This window comes from Corylus avellana, chromosome 9, assembly GCF_965113065.1.
Source record: "Corylus avellana chromosome 9, dhCorAvel1.hap1.2, whole genome shotgun sequence".
Lineage (NCBI taxonomy): Eukaryota > Viridiplantae > Streptophyta > Magnoliopsida > Fagales > Betulaceae > Corylus > Corylus avellana.
Genome location: NC_142498.1, coordinates 20,934,538 through 20,959,198, shown reverse-complemented (window position 1 = coordinate 20,959,198; position 24,661 = coordinate 20,934,538). Strand labels below are relative to the sequence as shown.

General features: G+C 36.9%; 3 protein-coding genes across 3 annotated transcripts; all 3 read right to left on the bottom strand.

Moving 5' to 3' along the window:
* Positions 1-2,047: 2,047 nt before the first annotated feature.
* Positions 2,048-3,798, bottom strand: LOC132189732 (B-box zinc finger protein 21). The gene is made up of 3 exons (XM_059604510.2): positions 3,294-3,798; positions 2,724-3,197; positions 2,048-2,599 (listed from the first exon to the last, which is right to left on the bottom strand). Exons 1-3 carry the CDS (start codon positions 3,477-3,479, stop codon positions 2,336-2,338), a joined length of 924 nt encoding a protein of 307 aa, XP_059460493.2. The 5' UTR covers positions 3,480-3,798; the 3' UTR covers positions 2,048-2,335.
* Positions 3,799-13,192: 9,394 nt separating this feature from the next.
* Positions 13,193-14,486, bottom strand: LOC132190628 (uncharacterized). Its single transcript, XM_059605669.2, has one exon. The coding sequence runs from the start codon at positions 14,484-14,486 to the stop codon at positions 13,209-13,211; it is 1,278 nt and encodes a 425-aa protein (XP_059461652.2). The 3' UTR covers positions 13,193-13,208.
* A 1,398-nt stretch (positions 14,487-15,884) lies between these two features.
* On the bottom strand, positions 15,885-24,599 carry EMB1967 (Forkhead-associated (FHA) domain-containing protein). The gene is made up of 7 exons (XM_059604306.2): positions 24,383-24,599; positions 20,242-22,341; positions 20,091-20,145; positions 18,590-18,738; positions 17,872-17,958; positions 16,991-17,119; positions 15,885-16,145 (listed from the first exon to the last, which is right to left on the bottom strand). Exons 1-7 carry the CDS (start codon positions 24,449-24,451, stop codon positions 16,044-16,046), a joined length of 2,691 nt encoding a protein of 896 aa, XP_059460289.2. The 5' UTR covers positions 24,452-24,599; the 3' UTR covers positions 15,885-16,043.
* Positions 24,600-24,661: the final 62 nt, after the last annotated feature.

Below are 24,661 nucleotides of genomic sequence, written 5' to 3'. Positions count from 1 at the left end.
TTACTTTATTTCTTTTCTCTATGGTTTGATTTTTATCACAGGAGGTCTATGTGGTTTTGATAAATGACCAAATTAGTCATTCCATCCGTTGACCGTTAGTTGATTTAACGGAAGTTCACGTGGACCAATTAAAAGTTGACACTTTTCATAAGCGGCCATGTCAGTGATGACGTGGACACCTAATTAAAGTTTTTATTTAATTTTTTTTTTCAAAAATAAAAAATAAAAAAATTGGGGGTGGCCATCTGGCCGGATGGGGGTGGCCGAGCCATTCAGCCACCCCCCCTTGGGCACCAAGGGTGGCTCGGCCATCCCCTTGGAGCCAAGGGGGTGGCTCGGCCACCCCCAAATGGCCAAGGGGATGGCCGAGCCACTCCCAGTTTTTTTAAAAAAAATATATATTTTTTAATTTTTTTAAATAAAAAAATTAATTAGGTGCCACATCATCACTGATGACGTGGTCACTTATGCCAAGCGTCAAATTTTAATTGGTCCATGTGGACTTCCGTTAAATCAACTAACAGTCAACGAACAGAATGACTAATTTGGTCATTTATCAAAACCACAAGAACCTCCTGTGATAAAAATCAAACCCTAGGAAAAAAAAAATAAAGTAATGAAACCTCATGAGGTATTAGGTATTTAACCCTTATTTTTATTGTGTTGTCTACATATTTTGGCGAAACAATGCATTCAACGTAATGGGAAGAATTATAAAGTGAGGACAATGAGACTGAGAAATAAATTTTTTATTTATTTATTTTTATAAATAATTTTGTAGCATGACTAAAAAAAAAAAAAAAAAAAGCAATATACTTTGACAAAATATAAAAAAATAAAATAAAAATAATAATAATAATAATTATAGTATAGTTGTTAATCAAAAATTAAAAAAAAAAAGGTCCTTAATAAAAATAAATTATATTTATATCACAAGGGTATTTTTGAAAATTTGATTACATTAGGATTCCATTTACCATCCTATTGGACTGTATCAAACAAAGGAATAGGAATGACTATTTCATTCCACACTCCATTCCAATGTTTCAACCAAATTAAAGAATAAGAATAGTTATTCTATTCCAATGTTTCAACCAATATCTATTTCTTTTCTTGATGGAATAATCATTCCGCGAACCAAACGAGCTTGTAATATTTACTAAAATATGTTAAAAAAACTTCCTTCCTTTGAAAAAAATTTATGTAATACAAGAAAAAGACAAAGAAAGAGAGGAGGGGCCTATTAAGCGATATTTATGTCGATCAAAAGCATCCACAAGCAACAATATCCAATGTCTTAATCTTGTAATAATGTACAATTATTATCGGGCTGAATATTGAAAAGATCGTAGGCGATGACGCCTGATTTGATTTGTCCTCAAACACTAACGTGGGAGAATGAACACAGCCTATGATTGAAAAATACCCTTTGCACGGATAATCTTGGTGAAGCTGAAAGGTTTGAAAGGAAGGTTTGGATCGTTCCATTTCACAGTCATTGTTTCGAAACACAAAATACTTAAACCTATTGAAGTTTCAGCTACGGGACGCGATGTGAACCCGGCCGGGGCGTTTGTTCTCACACCTGACCCTACAAGAAGTACCATCACCAGCCCTTTTTTTTTTTCCCTGAAAAAAGCATCACTCTCTCAATGGAAGTTCAGTGTGATGTTACTAGTCCTAGAACAAGGCACAATTATGTGAATCTCTGATATAGAACCTTCCTATTTCCAACTATTATCAGACAAATGAACCCTTTTTGTTTACTGTTCTTCCGACCTTATTAAGGTTAGTAAGGTACACTGTATGATGTTTGAAGATCAACTGAGGTAGACACTAACGAAAGAAAAAAGGAAAACCAGCCCTTTTGGCTCCTCTGTACGCATCTCTCTGCCCCAACAGAGGAGCCAAAAGGGCAGGTTTTGCGTGCTTCTACAGTCAGTTCCCCCAAAATCTGTGGTAATTATCACAATGACAAACTGTCCTTTCTTTGAAATTAGAAGGACGTGCTTTGTAGCAAGATTCATATTTCATGACAAATTGAAGCTGAAATTTAAAATGATTTGGCTGTATTTACATGGCAGACAAGCAAAAATCTCCGTAGATTGCATTGATATCTACAATGATGCACGCATTCGCAAGCACAAGGAGGAAGACGAGACAAGAAGACGAAAACTGAACCTGGGTTGGGTTATGGCACATAGAGAAGGTGGAAAAAGGATAAAACTACAAACAAACTTACAAAGAAAAGAAAAGGCAACGACGTTCAAGCCAAATCAGGAAAATATGAACATGAGCTCTGTTCTTGAAAAGACGAGATTTGGAGGCTCTGATTCTACCTCGAAGGTCTAGATCTCTTGGAGCCAGTGGATGGAGTGGTAATTTGTGGAACGGTGAAACCATCGTCCATCCACCTTCGGTTGGCTTTTATATTAGAGCCTTCCTTCGCCTCTTTGAGCGCAGTCTGCGCAGCCAAGTGTGGCGGAAACAGAGGAGCAGGCGATCGAGGGACCCAAATGCCAAAACTAATCTCAGGCGAGAAAGTGCCCATATTGCTCTCAATATCAGCAGCCAGAAACGGCAATACACCATCGTCGCTCTGCCATCAACAGAGTAAACGAATATTATAATTAGAGATCTAGGAAATCACAAAAATCCTGAACTGGGTAATACATACTTTCAACAAGGTGAAACCAAAGGTGTTTGAATTTAGCAATGCAAACCTTGCAGAAATTAAAGGGATCATAAGTTGAATCAAGAAAGTCCTCAACGTGCCACCCCGGAAGCGTCTCTATTAAGTACTCCGAGATGCTACTTGTTTGGTCCATCGGCAACTTTTCTCCACCCTTGTCAGTGATTGCTGCTGGTGTTGTAGTTGAAGCCGAGTTTTTGGCCGACAAAGATGGCTGTGAAACTGCAAGAGAAGCAACAACGGAGTTCTTGATCACGGGCTGAGATTTGTGATCAGGAACAGGCTCACAAACGTTGGTTGAAGCAGCGGCAGCGGCAGCGGCGGCGGCAGCGGCGGCGGCGGAGGAGGATGAAGTATAGGGCGTTGAGGTAGCAGAGAGCTTAACCCCAGTAAGAAGGAACCTATTATGCTTCTGGGTGTGCTCGTTTGCCGTGTGAATCGGAATATCACAGTCTCTGCACAGAATCGCTCTGTCCTCCTGACAGAACAAGAAAGCTCGTCTCTCCTACAGCGAATCCAAATCAAATTAGCCAAAAAAAAAAAAAAATCACGCAAACATATTCACAAACAGACAGGGGATTGTTCATTTGTGGGTTATTACCTGGCAAACGTCGCAGAGAGGGACCTGTTTGGAAGAAGGGTGGAGAAGCGAGAAGCGTTGGTGCTTGGAGGCGAGCTTGTTGGCGTGGTGGACGCGGTGGTCGCAGGCGTCGCAGAGGGCTGCCTCGTCGGCGGTGCAGAACACCGATGCCTCGTCTTTGTTACACACATCACACTGGATCTTCATCTTCTGTTTTGGCTTGATAATTGTTACAGTGACTAGTTTGAAAGAGCTAAAGAGAAAGGAAAGGTAAAGAAAGAGCAGCAAGTGGATTGACACATTCAAGAGAAGGAAGGAAGGAAGGAAGAGAGAAAGTTAAAATAAGAGAAACAAATAAACACTACGGAAAAGGATCTCTGCGAGATCAGGGGATCAAACTTCAGCTCTTGTCTCTTTCCCCATCTGCATGTTTAGTTTAGAGAAACGACTGCAGTTTTTCTCAGTGAAAAAAACACTGGTACTGAATTTAGCCAAGCTTTCTATATTGGGGGTTAGGTTTGTTTCTTTTCAAGTGATCTCCTCCTTAATTTATCTTTTAATCTGGTTTTCTAAAGAAAAGTATCCTTCTCAATCTATTAAACTCATGTATTTGATTCTCTTTTATATATAAATATATATTCTGAGACACAATGAATGGTGAATGAATTAAAAATATATTTCTTCCAATAATAGAGCAAAAGTTTGCCCAACTTCCCTCAAGTTTGAGACTGTTTTACAGCGAATGAAAAAGCTGACGTAATTTTATTGTAAATGACTTTCTCATTTAAAATGTATAATAAACATTAATGAGAAAAAACAATGTCCATCAACTGTAGCGAGTGAACCGCTTTTCATTGGTGACTCAAAAGTTCGGACGTTCTTTCCACGCAGACTTGGTGGGGACCACCCGCCACTGGCCGGTTTTGTCAATTGCCAACTCGATTGCTGGAACTAGTTCAATTCTTTAATAGCTCCCTTCAAGGCTCGGCAGGGCCACTTACGAAAATTCATTAAGGTTCATTTATGCCGTGGGAAGATATAAGGATTTTTTTTTAATTTTTTATTTTTTTTTAATATTGACATGAGATCTAAGGAATTTGATGCGTTTTAGTGTCTTCATTTATCTTTTTTTTTTACTTTTTTTTTTTTATGAATCGGTACATGATGAGAAAAAAAAAAAAAAAAAAAAGGAGAGAACTCGAATTAATGAGTCAGTAACATTTATTTTATGAAATATTTGAACTAATGGTCACATAGGTATCAATTTTTTCTTTATGAAACTACAAATTTAAATGTGTTTATGTTACATCAGTAATGCATTTTTATAATTATTATTTGGTATATCATATATCTACTTGATCCATCTAAGTCAAGATTCCGGGATCGTGAGCTCACCATTTGGGCCGGAAAAGCCAATATCTAGGTCAAAAAATTCCATAAGGAGCATAGGGAGTGAGGAATATAAAATGATCGACCCGTGTCTTGTCCTAATTGCTAGTGAGCGTAGAATCGGGCATAGCATCAGTTCATGTAGGGGTCGGCAAAAACCCATCCAACCCGCAAACCCACACCGACTGGTTTTTGTTGTTGTTGTTGTTGTGTTTTTTTTTTTTTTTTTTTTTTGTGGAAATGAGTTGGATTTCTTCCAACCCGTGATGGAAGGGGCCGGTTTTGGGTAGAGAAAATTTAGGGCACCGGGTACCCGCCCTGCCCCATTGATCAACAAACCCAATTCCCTCTTTCTTTCGCTACTCACTCTCCCTTACCAGTTTTTGTTATGGCCATGGCCGTGAGAGAGGCGATGATGGCGTAGAACTAAGACGACAATGGCGAGAGAGAGAGAGAGAGAGAGAGAAGCCCAAATCAACCGAAGAGCACCGAAGCACGAGGACGACAACGATGACGAGGAAGAGCCTACCCACAACGACGACGACGTAGAACTACAAGATGATCCTGAGGAGCCACAATCCAGCGCCGTTTCGCTCCACGAGAGCGAGGTCCTCTTGGTGCTTTGATTCAAAAACAGCCATAGCCAAAACAGCTGCCTCGCCCCGCAAAACCCAAAATCCAGCGGGTAGGACTAACTATATCCAGGTTACGAGTAGGCTTTTTCAAACCTACAAGGCGCGGGTTGGGTGGAAGAAATGGTCAATATTCAACCGTGCCAACCCCTAAGGTCATGGTAACAACCTGCTAGCAAGCTGTAATTTGGTGCCACACCATGTCAAAGTCGTAATTTGGAGTCATACCTAATAAGGGTTGCATCCCATCAGCAATTGACGCTTGGCCAAAGCCACATAATGGGAGGGGTGACTACTTGACATAAGGTAAAGATATGCCATCATTTTAGGTACGATCACACAACCATTCTCACAGCTAAGATCCTAGCTCTCACCCTCGTAGCAATTCACATTTTCACCTCAATAACTTAATCATAGGAGGTTCTTCGTGCCGATACTTTTCAGCTCATCTAATCCATTTTTTGAGATTTGGATCCCCTGAAATTTTAAGCGGATTTCAGATTCTGAAATTAGAGAATCCTGACCGTTCATTTTAATCCAAAGGCCAGGATCCCGCCACGTGTCCCATAACTTTTTAAATAATAAAATAATATTTAAAATTTAAAAAGTAATTATAAAAGAAAATAATAAAATAATAAAATTTAAAAACAAAAAATAATAAAATACTTGGGGTGGCCGGCCACCCCAATTTTGCCATATGGGGTGGCCGGCGACCCCATTTTTGGCATTGAAGCCACCCCCAACTGCCCAACCTTGGGGGTGGATCGGCCACCCCCAAGGGCCATGATGCCACCCCTAACCGCCATTTGGGGGTGGACACCCCAATGCCAAAAATGGGGTGGTCGGCCACCCCAAGTATTTTATTATTTTTTGTTTTTAAATTTTATTATTTTATTATTTTCTTTTATAATTACTTTTTAAATTTTAAATATTATTTTATTATTTAAAAGTTATGGGACACGTGGCGGGATCCTGGCCTTTGGATTAAAATGAACGGTCAGGATCTCCTAATTCCAGAATCTGGAATCCCCTTAGGATTTCAATGGATCCGGATCCCCTTTTTTGTGGGTATTTGTTGGTTTTGCAATCAATGCATCATAATTATTCAATATAAAATGGTACGTATATATTCTAAATCCGCTAGTTCCTTTAAGAGACGACGTCGTCTCTTTTAATATTTCTTAGATTTAATCTGTATTGTCTATTTTTTAACTGCATACATGCTGTACTTTTGTTTAACGGCACTGAAGCCGAATCCATTGATTATGAGTAATGCTATTTAATGAATTCTGCCGTACAATTGAAATAACATAACAATGAAGATTCCATTGATTATTTTTAAAGATATTAGGGATATATAATCCCAATTAAGCATTATTGATGGATTATAAAGCATGAATTAAAATAATAATAATAAAGAAAAGAGTAGTGAAGTGCGGAGACCGAAAGGTTGTTTCACTTTACAATCTGGTGTTGGGAAGTGGGAAGGGATAATGTCTCATCTCTCTCCTTCTCCCCGCAATTGGGGTTTATGGGACCTCTTTTTATGTGGGCATGGGGAGCATGGGGCGCTAAAAAAGGAATACGACGCACATTTATAAGTCCGAGTGACTCTTTTGTGATGGAATAAGGAATACGACGAAATAGCCGAAGACTCGAGACCCTCTCGACTGTCTAGCCGGCGCCGGCGGGCAGGCTGGGGAGTGTTGCCTCATAATGAAGAGTTGTGGCAAGTCATGGGCAACGTTGCTATCTCGTCCTTTCGAGGAGTCTTATTTTTTTGCATCCTATTATTTATGTATGCATATATATTTTGGTTGAGTGTTTTAACCGTCTTATCTAAAAATTAATTGGCCTTTAATAAAGAAAGCTAAAACCCTTTTTAGCATCCAAAATTACATCTCATAAGGCGTATTTTAAGTGCAGTCCACGTGAACAGAGTAATATTGTTGTACCTCAACAGTTTCATTAACATTATTGCTAATGCTAGTATTGGCCGTTGCATACAAATTTGGCTTAGGTCCACCAAAAAATTTATAATTTTTCTGACAGTTCAAATTTAATACGGTAAGAGATCTCTTGTAGTTTTTCCAATAGTCTAGACTGTGGCAAAACTCGCATTTAAGGTTTGGGGTAAAAAAAAAAAAAAAATTGAGAGTAAAAATTTGGTTTTAAAAGGGTTATAGGAGTATTTTAATGAAAATTGTAGGTTTTTAATGACATGATAGATTATGAGTCTTTTATTTAGAATGAACGGCCTAAATATTGGGCCCGATGTCAAACCATAGAGATTTAAATTATGTTTTTAAAGAATAATCCAACCTTGGGATGTTCCTATCTTCTAGAATAGGGTTCTCTCTATTTTTCAAATCAAATTGATAGTATTCTTTTATGGTTATCATCTAAAGTTTGTATATCTAATAGTGTATATGAAGTTAATATTATCATTTAAAAAATAAATAAATAATGTTGTCATTTCAAATCAATCCAAGGAGATTTAAATTATGTTTTTAAAGAATAATCCAACCTTGGGATGTTCCTATCTCCTAGAATAGGGTTCTCTCCATTTTTCAAATCAAATTGATAGTATTCTTTTATGGTTATCATCTAAAGTTTGTATATCTAATAGTGTATATGAAGTTAATATTATCATTTAAAAAATAAATAAATAATGTTGTCATTTCAAATCAATCCATAGAGATTTAAATTATGTTTTTAAAGAATAATCCAACCTTGGGATGTTCCTATCTCCTAGAATAGGGTTCTCTCCATTTTTCAAATCAAATTGATCATGATAGTTTTCTTTTATGGTTATCATCTAAAGTTTGTGTATCTAATAGTGTATATGAAGTTAATATTGCCATTTTAAAAAAATAATAATAAATAATGTGAAATTATATACACTATTAAATACATCAACTTTAAATTATGACTATAAAATAAATATTATCCATCAACTTATTTATCACAATATGATATGGTACTTGACCTGTAAATCTCTCAAGGAGCAACTATTTCCGATTGTTTCGTTGTTTAATGGAGTAATAATGTATTATTACACGCATTGCAGCCGAACGACGCCGTGCGTGAGTTGAAGCTGTTAAACTCATTTTCAAAAAGAAAATGGGCAAGGAGAGAAATACGTACCCATAGCCCATAGGCCATTACCACGTACTAGAAAACAAGTGATCTCTTACAAAATAGACTATACTCTTTATTTATTTATTTTTTCTTTTATTTTGGGTTCAGCATATGATTCATTGATGTAATCTGTGTTTTCTTAGCAAAGATTCTTGAAAGAAGAAAAGATGGATTGAATGAGGAGTTGTCGGCGTCAGTCAGACTAAAGCTGATAAAGAAAGGAATATTTTTGCGTTCATTATTTGATTCTAATACCATTCACTTGGACGAAAATTTGGTCGATAATAGCTCTGACTGATCCACGGGATAATTATAATAAAACAACCACCTATCAATCTCTCAAAGCACAAATGATTATGTATATATATATATAGGACTATCATTTAATTAAGACAAAGTTTTCTTCCAGTTATCTTTTTTTTAGTTCATATTTATTCTTAAAATATGTAATTTTTACGTACATTTTAAACTCTTACATCTTACTATATATTATGTTCAAAGTATGCTTAGATTCAAACCGAGTTTTGAACACAAAGCCCCTAGCCAAGCCCTTATCGGGTATAGACCGGCTCGACTCCGGGTTTTTGTTCTTTTCAAATTTTTGATTTAAAAATAAATAAATGAAATGATAAAAAAAAAATGATGAATTTTATTCAATGAAAGAGAGAGAATTTTGTAACAAAAACTTAGATATCGTTCTTTACCAGTGAAAAGAATTAAAAAAAGAAAAAAAAAGAAAGGCAATTACAAGAGAAACTAAGCTCCCATGAGTCCCATCTCACTGCTGGTTGAAATAAGAATGGAGGCCAGGCGTCGTAGCCGTTGATAAGCTAGGAAGGAAGGAAGTTGTGGAAGAAGAGGCAGAATGTGGCGGCGGCAAGGCAACAATGGGCCTACTGATGGTGTCTACTGTCTTGCATGATTTGGTTGAATATCACGATCATTAATCAAGTCATACACGCATTTATCATTTAATAATCAAACATAATTTTATGTTTACCAACGGCTCATATATTAAATGAATGGAGTTTGAGTGCCTTAATTAAAAAAAAAAAAAAAAAAATTATCAATCTTATAACAGAGAATTCAAATGGCTCGTCCAAAAAAAAGACATTAACATAAGAGAATACATAGTTATAGGATGATAAATCGCAGTTCGATCAATAATGGTATTAGAATTTTTATTTTATATATATTGCATGCTAGCTAACGTAACCCAAATATATCAGAAAATTATTGTATATATATTGCAGCATGGGTCATCCTCAAGATGGCATGGCGTCCAACTCATGTGATGTCAGTTAACAGATCGATCAGGTTGATGAAAAGCTTTATCCGAAAAAAATGGTGTCCAACTCGCCGCCCGGAGTTTTGTATGATTCCAAATATTTTCTTTTCGTTAAGAAAAATCCAACGGAGTGCACCAAAATAATGGTCATGATTTCAGATATTTTCTCTTTCTTCCACTATAAATAAGCTTTTAGCTAGATATATATAAAAAAGAATATCTTTGGATTGGACCAACAACATTTCTGGGACTGATTGCTAAGGTGTATGGAAAGAAGAAGCCCCATGATGCCAGCTGAAAAGGGCCATCTTCCATAACAACAATAAACAATAGGGTCCGGTGGGGATAAGGTTTTCGTGGGACAGAATGGGAGGTCTTCTGCCGACAGTGACTGCCCTATTTGGCCACTTTCCACAGGTTTGTCAGTTTGAACCTCCCAAGGGTTGTTTGGATGCAAATTTAACGTTGTTGTCTGTCTATATATATATATATATATATGTTCACCCAATTACTCCTTTTGGTTTATGCTTGTTCCAATTTTCATTCCATGCTTATCACCTCTTTTTTCACTCTCACACTTGAATACAGCCACGTGCGTGGAAGAGTTACATGCTCAGTTAAAAATGTATATAAGAATCGCGTGATTAGTTTAAAAGACTGATTAGAGAAATTTAGTTTAATCTAGTTTGAAAGAGAACTTCGTTAATATTATAAAAATGATGTAAATTTCTTCAAACCTAGTATATATATAAAACTATCATTTGTCTTTTGAGCGTACGAGAATCACATATATTTTTAATAGTTTAACTAAAAATTATGTGATTCTCAAATGCTAATTAAAAAATTATGTAATTCTCACATGTTAAATAATACATGTAAACACAATTATATAGACTGATCGAGTTGGAGTTTGGAGAAATTCTTGTGCGGAAATTCCTCGGCCCCATTAATTTCTTGTGGAAAACTTAAGATGACAACCATCAATTTTCTTTGTTCCTTAGGTAAGTAATCACCTTCTAAACTATAAATTGAGTTTGAATGTTGGAGTTTGAAAGAAATTTGTGTCCTCACAAAAATATCACCCCACCCATTTCTTGTGGAAAACTTAAGATGACAACCATCAATTTCCTTTGTATTTTTTTTATTTTTTGTTTTTTGTTTTTTTTTTTGTGGTAAGTAATCACTTTCCAACTCACCTAATTGTGTATATTTTTTCTTTGTGGACATTTATCTTCTTAGAGGGTATTTAAAGCACCAAAGCCTAATCAAATCGAAAAATTGAAAATAAACAAAGGGGCTGGGACTTATTGGCAAAAAGTATGAACAAAATGACAACAGCTGGCACCCCTCCGTACCCAAAAATTATAAAATATTTATAGCATCAAGACCATTTTAATAATTCTACCATTATTCTGGGTATCTAATAAATAAAGTACAATCATGCTAAAATAAAATAAAATAAAGAAGCCTTAACCCTTAATTCATGCTTTGTGAGCTTTAATTTATTGCACCAAGCAAGCTGGATTAGGGTGGACAGATGTATATGGATCCCCCATCTACCCCCCATTAAGTCCCATGGACCACGGTACAATTTTAAGTACAACGTACACTCTCAAAATAAATAAATAAATAAATATTATGTACAACTAAAGAAACATATTATTATTGAGTTCTGTCTATTTAAGCAGATGGCTCTTTTAAATGTGGGTCGACCCTTTATTTGTTTATTGTAAGTCTAAATTTAATGTGGTAGTTTGTGTGTTACTTACCATGTCGGTCAGTAAATAATTAAATTTTTTTATTAAATTTTTTTTTTTCTTCAATTGGCACCACACAGCACTCATGGGACTATCAAGTGAGTTTGTAAGCAATTTTTAGTAAAAGTTGTAATACTCACGGCACTCATGAAAATTTTAAGTACAACATACACTCTCAAAATAAATAAATAAATAAATATTATGTACAACTAAAGAAACATATTATTATTGAGTTCTGTCTATTTAAGCATATGGCTCTTTTAAATGTGGGTCGACCCTTTATTTGTTTATTGTAAGTCTAAATTTAATGTGGTAGTTCATGTGTTACTTACCACGTCAGTCACTAAATAATTAAAAAAATTTATTAATTTTTTTTTTTCTTCAATTAGCACCACACGGCACTCATGGGACTATCAAGTGAGTTTGTAAGCAACTTTTAGTAAAAGTTGTAGTACTCACGGCTCTCACGGAACTAGAAATTTAACTCCAGAGGACCTGATTGCATTGGATTTTTTTTTTTTTTTTTTAAAAGGATAGCTACAGTACCCCCTCCCCCCAAAAAAAAAAAATTGATTGGGCTGGATGGACCAGGCTTCTGCACTCTACTAAGGCAAGCTTTAGTGTGAAAATAGTTATGGATGGGCTTAACTGAAAAGCCCAATCTAAGAAATATGGCAATATGTTGGTGGGCTAGTTGCTCATTATATCATATGCAATTTGGATACGATCCGTATCCAAATAGGTTTGTTTCAAAAACCCAATACATCACATTCTTTAAATTTTTCTTTATTTTATTAAAATATTCAATAAAATATTCCAATTTTTTTTGGCTATTTTGAAGTAGATGAAGAAAAAGAAAACAGCTAATTCTATTTTCTAATGAATTTATATATACCAAGGCACATGGAGGCAATCTATTGAAAAAAAAAAAAAAAAGGGCACATGGAGGCAATTTATGAGAGCAGTCAGCCTCTGCCATTTAAAAAGCCTTGACTATGCAATATTTTAACCTTCTATATTGTACAATAAATACTTAACCATAATTTCACATCTCAAGTATTATATACAAAGCTATACGTTAACATATAAAATGAAAGAAAAAAAAATTGAAAAAAAAAATGAGAACTTTAAAAAATTAGCGATATAGTTTATAGAAGTCCAACATCTAGACGTCATAAAATAATTCAATACATACATGCATAGGATCTTGATGATTTTCAGTTTCACGTGGGCCATGTGATGGATTTCTTGAAAAGAAAAAAGAAAGTGTTGATGTTAATACCAGTCTTATATTGACAAAACGAGTAGTTTATAACTCTACATAGAGTTTGTAATAGTGGTAAGCCTTACTTTGGTTTCTTATTACGTGAGATTGAACTGTATAAGTTGATGCAATTTTTTATACGACAGGATCGACGATGGACTACTTATGAAATAAAGAAATCGTACTGGATTTGTCAGTATTTAAAGAGACTGAAGACACTCTGATACTTAAGTTAGCATAATATTTACAGTGAAAAGAATATAAAAAATTAGGGTTTTTTTGAGGAAATCTTTTGTGGTTCTTGTAAGTATGTTTCATGGGTCATCACTAATTTTTTCTTACATTTATCCATCGATGGGCTAACAATCTAGTCAACAAAATATCTCTATACGAGGTAAGGTAAACAAGTTCAAAACAAAAAAAATAAAATAAAAAATCCTTCCATTTCTTTGGAGCCCTCCTATCTCAAGGAATCGCAGGCCCAAAACTCTTACAAGCCACCAACGACTTCTGATCCCCGCCTTGACAGAAGAAGTACACGTCAGGGCACCGGTACAAACAGTTATCCACCAGGCTCACGTTAACCGAACCCGGTTTCAAACCCATCAAAGCATCGGGTATGGGCCCGAACAAGTAATTCCCACCCAGCAACAGCCTCTTAAACGTCGACGTTCCGTCCACGGGAACAGCCGCTTTCAGAGCGTACTGCGAAGGTATCATCCCCGTGAATTTGTTGTGCTCCAAAGACAGAGCCGAGAGCTCCGGCATTGACCCCATAAACGCCGGCAACAATCCTCCGAGCTCGTTGTAGCTCAGATCAAGAGCTACTAAGCTGCTATTGACGCCCTTGTTACCTGGCACTTCCAGGGACGTGAAATTGTTGTGAGAAAGCGTGAGTTGTTGCAGAGAGGGATGGTCGAAGAGAGCAGAAGATACAGGGCCATTCAGTTTGTTTTGACTCAGATCCATTACTTGTAAAAACCGTAGATTGCCCACATTGTTTGGGAGCTTCCCTTCAAGGTTATTGTTTCGGATTGAGATCTCGACGAGGGATGATGGCAATGTTACCGGAACTTCACCGGAGAGCTCGTTATCGCTGGCGTCAAAGAAAAAGAGCTTTCTCAGAGAACCCAGATCGGGAATCTCTCCAGTGAGATTGTTTCTCTGGATTTCGAGTCTCTTCAAGCTTCCTAGCCGGTTCAAGCTTGAAGGAATTGGACCATGGATATGGTTATTGTCGAGACAGAGCTCTTCGAGCTCCGAGAGCGAGCTAAGCGATTCGGGTATATGACCCGATAGTGAGTTCCTGGACAGACTGAGCCGGCGCAGGCCAGTCAAGTTGGAGAGTGAGTCGGGGATTGAGCCAGAGAACGAGTTGTCCGAAACGTCGAGGGTGCGCAGGTAAGGGAGGGACCAAGTGGTGGAAGAGAGCGAACCGGAGTAACCGGCCGGGTCGAGGGTGATCTCGGTGACTCGGTACGATCGGGAGACGACTCGATCGCAGCGGAAGCCGCAAGTGAAGTGTTTGCCGAAGATGTTGTCGCAAGGGTCCAAGGAAAAGTCCCATGAGCTCAGACAAGAACCTGAAGATACAGAGCGTGAGCTAAGCCCATTTTTCAGATCCTTGAGAACCTCAATATCTCCTGGGTAGGTTCTTGAATCTACCATTAGAAGGAACCTTCCTGAAAATGCTACGATCAGGAGCAGAAGCGATGGAGGTAGGGGGAGAGAGTACTTTGACATGGTTCTTTCAGTTCCAGTGGGATCTGTTTTCAGGGGAGTGGGATTGAATGTACGGTACAGTTTGGATTTGGAGGCTTTAAATAGTGTTTGATAGATGTGACCGTCAGATAGTTAAGATTTGAGTTGTAAACAATTTAGAGCACTGCAATATGTATAATATGGTCCTGATAAGGGTTCAATTTAATTTGATATACATTTTTTTGGACACGTGTTTGGTATTGTTGAAGTGATAGTTATGTCATATACTAGTCTCACAAAAAAAATTTGAAGCACATAAATTTCCTCCAAATCGGTCTTGAGTAAATATTTACCAACCCATGTAAAATAGTATCAAGCGTCTGTAAACATTTAAAAGGTACATTAAATTACTATTAATAAAGTTAAGAATTTAATGTGTATTTTAAATGTTTATAGACACTTGGCACTATTTTACATAGGTTGAAGATTATTTGTTCCAGACTGATTTGAAGAAAATTTATGTCCAAATTTGAATGCATGAAAAAAAAAAGAAAAGATTTAATACTAAAAATAGTAAAATATTTAGAACACATTGTAATTCCTAATATGCATGTCATTTTCATATGCTAGATTTTGTAAGGTTAATCTAATGAACATTAAAGCTTCAGGATTTAGATTAATACGACTAATAATTCTGGGATGACTTTAGAATCTAATACATAATTCAATTTTTTTTTTTTTTTTTAATTCTCTCAAAAATAAATTATAATAAGGCGTGCTACACATTATTCTCTTAACCATCTTTTTATAAATCTAATAGATCCACCATTAAATTTGTAGACATATATAGATCCACACAAATTCGATAATAAATTCACTCATTCGCTATAGGAAATGAGTAAAAGATGAGATATCAATCTCTCTAGTGTCTCTAAGATCAACTCAGATCAGGTGGGAGATAGCATTTCTCTTCCAATGAACCTCCAGGAATCGATCATCATCATCCCCCTTTGGCCATGTACCAGCATTTAAACAAGGGGGCATCTTCCCTCTTTGTTAAATACAGCCAAAAGCTCAGAGGGAGAGAGAGAGAAAAAAGAAAAAAGAAAAAAGAATACAACCAATAACGATTGGGCTGCTGCTAATCTGAATAATGAGTTTTCGGTACATTTTCTGAGCTTTCCAAACAGAGCCAATCGGTCCAATAACACAGATAAAGAAGAGTCATGTCCCCTACCAATCTGATGTAATGAACCAGTCTCGTCCAGTGAAGTTCTACGCCATGTGGATGATGTAATAATTGCCTATTTACTCTGTATGTCCCATGATTGTTTTGAACCTTTTTCTCTGAAGGGGGGGGGGGGGGGGGGGGAGCATTATGCACGGTGGTGACTGCCATGAGCTACATGGAGAAGAAAATATTATGCAGATCCAAACATCTGGTAAAATTGCCTTTTCACTTGATAAAAGAAAAAGAACAAAATAGCAAAGTTCCTCCACTTTTACAGTTGTTACATGAAACAGAAAATATAGCTTCCTTAAGGAACCCAGAAAGCGCGGCAAAAATGAGCACCTTCTGCTAATTAAGTGGGCTTCAATTCACGGCTGGTGCTCCAGGGTTTGGTTATTCTTGGTGATGTTATCCAAATACTGCTTCACACAAGTTTGGTTCGTCTCAAATATGAATGACATTCCCCGTATCTGCGAATTTACCGTTTGTCACAAACCACCTCATATTTCAATATATACTGAAACTGACTGCACTGATATAATTCTATAAGGTATGGCTGTTAATTTGAACAAATCTTATTAAGGCATAAGTTACACTTGGGTACTCCAACAACAATAGATCCTGTGATTTAGACACCTTGAGCGCTATAAAACTGGAAGATTGGCTATAGGCTGCTACGAACTACTCTCTGAACAGTTCGATGTTAATGGGTCTAAAGCATCTGATTTTGAAGTTACTAATTAATGTAAAAATATACCCAATAAAATTTTTTTATTTAACTGATGCATTGCGTAACTTTGTTCTCTATACCATTGTAAAACATGTACCTGATGGGTCAGAGAATGAGAATAGAAATTGTATGAAAATTAGTGCAAGAAGGGTTTCTAAAAGTATTGAAGACACAATCCCAGATGTACACCTCCTATCGAATTAGGTTTCAGGATTCTGAACCACTGACAATTTTGATCATATTCAAGAAACTACAGAAGTCAAAAGAAGAGTAATGAGAGTATTTTTCTCAGAAAAAGTAACGAATACAATAAGGTGACATGGAAGGTTTGGTTTTAAAAAATCCTAGCAGTTATTAAATAAAAGGAGCAATTTTTGGATACGATCATTGGTATTAGACTTCGCGTTAATGTATGAAACACAGGGCGATTATCAACACCAAAACCAGTTGGTGCCAAAAATGAAAGTATATTGTAAAGTAGTTTTTGCATTATGATGATAGAAAAGATACCAAGGCAGAGAAATCTGCAATAAAACTTATAATACCTTTCAATTACATCATGTTTGAAGAACTATAGGAACATACCTCAATCAAACAACTGGAAATGAGGCTTAGACTCTGACCAGGGCCTACTTCCTTGCTATTCACTGAAATTGACCACTTGCCCAGATTTTTCAGATAGAATGATCCACTTTTGTCCATCTTTATTATAGCCTAATAAATGTGCAAAATAAATCAAATTAATCCATTTCAGGTCAAAGCAGAATATTTACTCCATGGTGGGCTAGCTAAGAAGGGTCACGAGTATCTAAAGATGCCTATCAGTCTAAAAGTAGCTAAGAAGGGTCAAGGGAATTTCGCAGGGGGTGGGGGTGGGGGTGGGGGTGGGCAAAGCAGTGGCATCTGATAAAGGTAAACCACTTATCTTCTCAACTAACAGCTACATACACACAAAAACACGCCAAAACAAAAGAAAAAAATAAGTACAACAAAATAATTTAAAAGGAAATTTCTGCTTCTAAATTTGGGCAAGACTTGCAAGCAGAATAGTCAAATTACAAACCATTAATATCTTGCTTAGTTATAAAATAAAATCTCTACCTTGACAAAAAAAAAAATTTAATCCACATATTCAGAGGTGCTCCAGGAATCTTAACAGCAGGTGAAACTAACAGGAAATTTGTTTTTCTCTTATGTTAAGCACTTGGTGGGACAAATGAGTCATCATTAACTGTCCTTATGGGTCATGTCTTGATATTTTAGAACTGTCTATTCTGTAGTCAATTTGACCTTCATCTAGGAAACTGATATGACAATGATATTATATTTATAACAAAAGACACAGAACTTCGGAGCGAAATAACAAATATAAATAAATTCCATACATTGACGGTATAGGAGAGAAATATCAACCCAAAAATATTCTTACTAGCATGGAAGAACATGGTGACGATAGAGAATCTCACCTGCCGTCGAGATATTTTATTGGCGCGCCCTTCCCTTCCCAAGTCAATGTCAACAATAACATCTTCTGTTGCTCTACCAAGTAACACCTGCAGAAACAAGCAACATTTTATTGATAGCATTGTCGCATGTCTGCTGACCTAGCAATAATTTGCAACATTCGTTTTGATTGGCTTACTCTTGTCTATAACACCAAGACCTACATCGCTTCAGAAATTAAGTCCTAAAAGAACCTCCTAATGTATTGGGTTCTGCAAGTTTCCAATTTAACAAAAAGAATCAAAATTTACCATCTTGTTCTTTCCAACATATGTGGTGCTTATCCTTGCAAAAAAGCCAGTTTGGGTGAACGTTAAAACCAAACTCATAGTTCTTTGCAACATATGTTCTTTTGACAATTTGGGTGAACGTTCAACCCAAACTCATAGTTCTATCCACATGATTCATGGTTGTCTCACTGGAATGATTTCTGGGAGTGAAACCCACTCACAATAAAGTGGATCATGCATAATGATACCTTTTCCGAGATAATTGCTGTTTTAGATTTTCAGGGTGCAAAATTGATCCAGAAATTACTATATTACAAAATTATTGTTGCAAATTTTAGAACATATACTCAAAAACTACTTTATAAAAGGCAACTCCAGATAGAGAGGTCCGCAAAATGATCATATATAGCCAACCTGGAGTAGGTGGGAATTGAATTATAGATTGACATACCTCAGGTTTTTTAATATAATGCTTTGAATATCGGCCATACAAAATGGCAAATGATCCATGAGAAGCAATGGCTCTCTGCATATAAGAATGAGCACCCTGCTCCAGCCTTATAATTGCCCTCTTTGTGTCCTCATGCTGATATCTTGAAACTGCACATAGAGAAAGAAATGTTAACTCAAGATGAGGAAGACATCATGCATATGATATAAGCACAATAACTCAAGATGTTAACTCTCTCACCATTAAAATAGACAAATACGGGTGAATGAGGCAGAGGGAAGAAAGGGGGGAATATAGCATGAAAGATGTAATGCATTGCTCAAGTAATCAAAGGTTGTCTCAACCATATTGGGTGTTATAAATTGAAGGGAAAATACACTTTTGATCACTGTGGTTTGGGATTGTGACAAATAACTGCATAGGGTTTAAAAAGTGATTAATCACTCCTGAGGGTAAGCAAAAATAAAATAAAAATTGGTCTCTACCATCAAAAAGTTGACAGAATCTATTAACTTGACATGTCAGCACCAATTATATAACGACACGTTTGAGTTGCTAATGTGGAGAGAGTGAGCTAACGTGGAGTATATGTGTCTCTAAATTGGTGACATGTCAAGTCTAGTGTGTATTTTTGTAGTGGCTAGGAGTATATGTGTCTCTAAATTGGTGACATGTCAAGTCTAGTGTGTATTTTTGTAGTGGCTAAACAAATCGGACGCATGTCGTTATATAATTGGTGGAGACATGTCAAATTGACGGATTCCGTCAACTTTTCTATCAATAAGGACCTTTTTTTTTGGCTTAACCTAGATAGTGATTAATCACTTTTTAAACTTCTGGGAGCAATTTGTCACAACCACAAGGACCAAAAGTGCATTTTTCCCTAAATTGAATAACAAATAATTTATTAAAGAAAGCAAGCATACCTGGACAGGCATGCATACAGACACAATAAGAGAAAGAAGACAGAGAGGTACCGTAAACAAAGAGGTTGCAATCATCTATCTCATTATATTTTGACAACATTGAACACATCTTGTAACATCAAGGTTGATATACATAAGCAAACACCAAAAACATGCAATATGTGTCGCATATTGTCCGTTGTATAGAAAATTATAAGTAACAAGAACATGTATAAATTTCCATTTCATCAATAATAAAAATATCAACACAACATTAAATAATCCAAATCATATACAAGAAACCAAATTATCTATGTTATATGTGCCCAAATTCAACCTAAAATCACTCAACTTGAGGAGCAAGCATAGCATACATCTGAATGAAGGACAAATATTATAAAATGCCCAACCATGAAATGTCTGTAAGAAAGGAAAGTGGAACCATTATTTCATCTCCATATATTAATAGAGTAAAGCATGGTAAAAGTAGATCGGTGGCCAAAGGATTTTCAAACTAGAAGTGGACCATCCTGATCAACAGGCAAACACGTAATGAACAATGGATACTTTTATCAATTTGCTGAACTGAGAAATACCTTCCTCACTAGAATACAGATCCTGGTCCTCTGGATCCAAGTCCCTATCAAGTATCTGTAAGGGGAAAAAGATCAACAAAAATGTAACAAATAAATCAAAGATGAGATCCAAAATATCCACCAATCCTATAAGGTTAGTAATAGCATTCACCATCGCCTCAATATCTGAATAATGAGGTACATCATCATCGCTCTCAACAGGTAGCTCTTCCAGATCTGATATTGGAGGGTTTCCCACAGGTTCAGATACAGCAATATCTAACAGTCCCACTTCTGCAATTGATTGATAATCTCGAATTGTAGCTGGTGCATCTAGTTCCTGTTTAATGCCACTAGCATTTGTCTGGGTACAGCCATCAAAGCTATCAGAACCAAGACATTGCCTCTTTATGAATGAATCCGTTTGGTTAAGAAATTTTGTGGGTGAAACTTCTACCATCTCTTCCTTCAGCATTGAGGGTCTAAGATTATCGGTGCTCAGATTTCCTGAATTAATATGATTTGAACCACCACAAACACCACCTGTACCCCTAGATGCCACATGTCCGTAGTCACTATTGGGCAACCCAAACTTAACCCCATCACCAACTGGATGGTTTATACCCACTTCGGTTAACACATATGACCCTACTCCAGTGTTTTTTCCTTCTCTCTGCATCAGAATCTTACCTCTTTCATGAGTTCTTTGATTACCAGAGATATCATTTATAGTTGAAGACGTTGGATTATTAACTCCTTGAAAATTCTGCTGTGCTACAAAGGAAACTGATGATGGGGACTGCTGATATGATGGGATAAAATCATCATTGCATGGAATTTCTAGATCTTCGGTATTAAGTAGACAAATAGCTCCTACACTCGGATCAGGTAACGGAGAGTATGAAGCTGGCAAAGATAGTAGCATTTGGGCCCCTGAATCTTGAGCTATAAGGCCATCACTACAGTGAGATCCCCTGTTGTCCTCCAACTCTCCAGGACATCCAATAGATGGATTCTCAAGACACATATCTGGAGCTACTGATGTATCTGGCTCATCAGTCATATTGGGTGTGATATCTTGACTTACATCATTAGGTGAATTCAACAACAGTGTCAGGCCCTCATAGTAAGATTTTTCAATCACATCTTTCCCATCAACATCCATGAACAGGAGTGCTTCCTCATTTGTAAAATTCAAAAGAGAATTGGACAGCTCCGCCAAATAACCTTCTGCACTAGCAGTTGGACTTCTCAAACCATCATAATAGGGCATTTCAATTTTCACCTTGGAATCTAAGTGACCATCATAACCTGATGTTGTTGCATTCTTAGCGTCATCATCATCAGGAAGTTTAAATGCACCTTTTTCTCTAAGGCCAACATCAACTGGCATAGATGGCTCTGCAATGCCCTCAACTGTTCTCCATATAGGAATTCCATCAAGTGGAGATGAAAACTCCAAGTTGTGAAATGATGCACCACACTCCGACATAGGTGAATTGAACACCTGGTTACCTTCAAAATCAGAGCAGATATTTCCTGGACCGGTATCAATCCGATCAAATGTAGATGAGGGTTCTGCACCTAAATCATCGACTTTGAACAGGTTGTGTGCAGGTAACTTTTTTGGTTGACCCAATTCCTCAACCGCTGAGCTATTCCCAGTAAAAGGCGGATTCTCAGCAAAAAGATGAGGAATTTCTTTGTGTATATTATCTTGTTCGATATGAAAATTTTCTTCACCTGGGTGCTGGAATTCAGGATCAAAGGCATGGGCAGCGACGGCAGTACCACTAGTGTCGGTGCCACTATCCATCAGATTTTGTGGAAAAACAGGATGCATAAGATCCAAATTCGATCCTTGGAGTCCAAAATGATTTGAGATAGGATCTCCAGCCATGCAATCTCCAGATAAAGGCTCATCTCCATTCTCAATGTAATTGCCATTACCAGGTGCAACAAGAAAACTCAGATCCATGGAGTTAAATGGCTCATGGCATATTCTTTTTCGCAGAGCATAGTAACAACTACGAACACTTCCAGCCTTTCTCTTCCCAGAAACGGATTTGTTTTCTTTTGAGTTGCCAAATCTATTGAATTTTGATGGAAGAGTTGAAGCCGAATGTTCAATCGCAATCATGCAAGCAGAAGCTTCTTCAGAAATAACTGGATCATAAAGGAGAGAATGCCACCGATCTTCTAGCTCACTAACAGTAAATCTTCGAGAAAATTGCACTGCACCTTTAGCAAGTGATTCCAAAGAAGCACCAGCCTGCAAACAGAAAATAAATAAACTCAAATAGGGTTTCTGAAGACGATACAAATTTTGGGGTCAGAAAATAATTTAAAGGCAGTCCCCCCCCCCCCCACCCCCAAGAGGAAAAAACACAAAAATAAAAAAATAAAATTGTGAATATGCATCTATATTTCAGTTTAGGCCTTGGCTGGAAAACCTGCCTTGATCTTCTGTAAGAAGTGGCAAACCAGTTTTTTTTTTGATAAGAAATGGCAAACCAGTTGCAAAAGCTTTAGCAAGGCTGTTATCACACTGCCGCAGGAATGAACACGGTTCTAGAAGGCAGGAAGGGTGATGGTGAGTTACCAGCATTGGACTTATGGTGATAGTGCACTAGCCCCCCGTATGTGCTCCCTTTCCATGGAGACTACCTTTTGACATGTGGGTTAAGCAGACTAAATATGTAAGGAAAACCCAATTACATTTTTTTTTGGCAGCACAAGTGTGCAAATACTTAATTGGAAACAAATCTTAGCTCTCCACTTCTTTAAAATGAACAAACATGGCCTTTATTATTATTGAGATGCCATAAACCAATTTAAAAAAAAAAAACAGAAATATCTGCTTCATTCACTGATATTCTGTAAAGTACTTACCCATATAAGAATAAGTAATGCAACAATTACAACAAAAAGTAACACAATCTATTGGCATAAGCACTTTTCCTTCCAGACCTTTGTCTGCCAACTTTTATGGAATTGTATTAAATGCATTATTTCATCCACTATCGTCTTTTCCTTTTCTCCTCAACCAGTGACCAAACAGATTTGAAAAATCGTGAGACTTTAGCTATATGCCTCCCGGCTCAAACCTAACAGATTCGGAGCTCTCAGTGCTTCTCATGTCAATTTTTTTGTTTTAAACAGTGATTTTGATAAAGATTTTTGAGTTGTCAAATCTCGAGAGAAGCTGACAAAACAACCCTACGAATTATGGCATGTATGATGCAACTAACACCAGCACTGCATGGCAGGCACTTAACATAATACGCCCAAATGTACACTCCTTACTCATTAAATGCTCACAAAGGGTCTTCTTTCCCCATGGACTATGTCAAGGTAAACAGCTCCTCATCTCAAATATGCCAGTGAATCTCAAACACATTGATACACATAAATTCTTAATAAGATGATTCACAAGCTCATGAAACCATGTCCAGTGAACTAGATTTCTGGGACCTGATTTTTGAACACCCAATAACTGCAGGAACTTCTGAAGGCAACAGCTGGCTCCATTTTTATAGATTATTGGAGAAAGGCTAAGGTGTATGGTTTGGTTAAATCTCATACTTGATACGTTTCCTGGGTCTCCAGAACATCACCAGCATACATATACAGAATCATACATTTATGGAGGCATTCAAAATTGACACTTCAGAACCTAATGAATTTACAGAAAACGACACTCTAACACCCACCGAAACCCAATTTGATTTCCAAATATGGCACCCCGACAATTTGATTCCAACCACATACTCTTAATGTGTGGCAAAAAGATATCAGTAGAAACAACACAGCACCTAAGGCGGAAAAGGTAGACAGCTAACAGTTAAAAGTTCGGCTCCACACCACCAATTCTGACAGTATTATCTAACGTTAATGACTAATCTATCTAACATGGTCAATTTCCTTGATTCTAAACTGTAAGCGCTTGAAATCCTCTAATGGTAAGAATTTGAAGTATCCTAAGAGGCTACGCAATCAAGCTCAAAATTCTTTACTTTCATACAGTTCATGCTTCAATGCACCATACCAATACTTCAAAAATCCCAAACAGACACAGTGTTTATTACATAAAGCACCAAAAATCAAGATTAATATACTCCTACAATGCACTTAACAACTCCAAGAACGACTAAAATAAAACCAGAAAAAGAAAATTCCCTGATTTTTCAAAAAACACAAACACAAAGCAATTCAGGCTCGAACGAGTACACAGTTTTTCGCCACAACAAAGAAGAAAAAAAGAACCATATTTTGCAAAGAAAGAACACTAATGGTGGGTTAAAAGCCTTTACCTCAACAGCGTTCCTCAGCAGAAGATCATCTTCTGGATTCCAAGGCATCATCGGAGCAAGTGCTCCCATTTTTGGACCCCTCTCTCTCTCAAGCGCGCTCGTTATCTGAGAAAGTTGCCACTCATGTAACTATGCTGGGAGAAAAAGAGAGAGAAAAGAGACAGAGAAAACAAGTAAAAAAAAACGGAGGGGTATTTAGAGAAAACCTAATATAGAGGTGGGGGGTTTTGAAACGTGGGCAATTGAGCCGCTCGGCGGTCTGAGCCTCAGGGTAATCCG

Bases quoted from the DNA above. Each gene is read 5' to 3' on its own strand.
- LOC132189732 (XM_059604510.2), bottom strand. From the start codon at position 3,479: ATGAAGATCCAGTGTGATGTGTGTAACAAAGACGAGGCATCGGTGTTC. The intron at 3,198-3,293 runs GTAATAACCCAC...GATTCGCTGTAG, and splicing joins CTCTCTGCGACGTTTGCCAG to GAGAGACGAGCTTTCTTGTT. The intron at 2,600-2,723 runs GTTTGCATTGCT...TGTTGATGGCAG, and splicing joins ATCCCTTTAATTTCTGCAAG to AGCGACGATGGTGTATTGCC.
- LOC132190628 (XM_059605669.2), bottom strand. From the start codon at position 14,486: ATGTCAAAGTACTCTCTCCCCCTACCTCCATCGCTTCTGCTCCTGATC.
- EMB1967 (XM_059604306.2), bottom strand. From the start codon at position 24,451: ATGGGAGCACTTGCTCCGATGATGCCTTGGAATCCAGAAGATGATCTT. The intron at 17,959-18,589 runs GTATGTCAATCT...TTGTTTCTGCAG, and splicing joins ATTATATTAAAAAACCTGAG to GTGTTACTTGGTAGAGCAAC. The intron at 17,120-17,871 runs GTGAGATTCTCT...CACATTTATTAG, and splicing joins ATAAAATATCTCGACGGCAG to GCTATAATAAAGATGGACAA.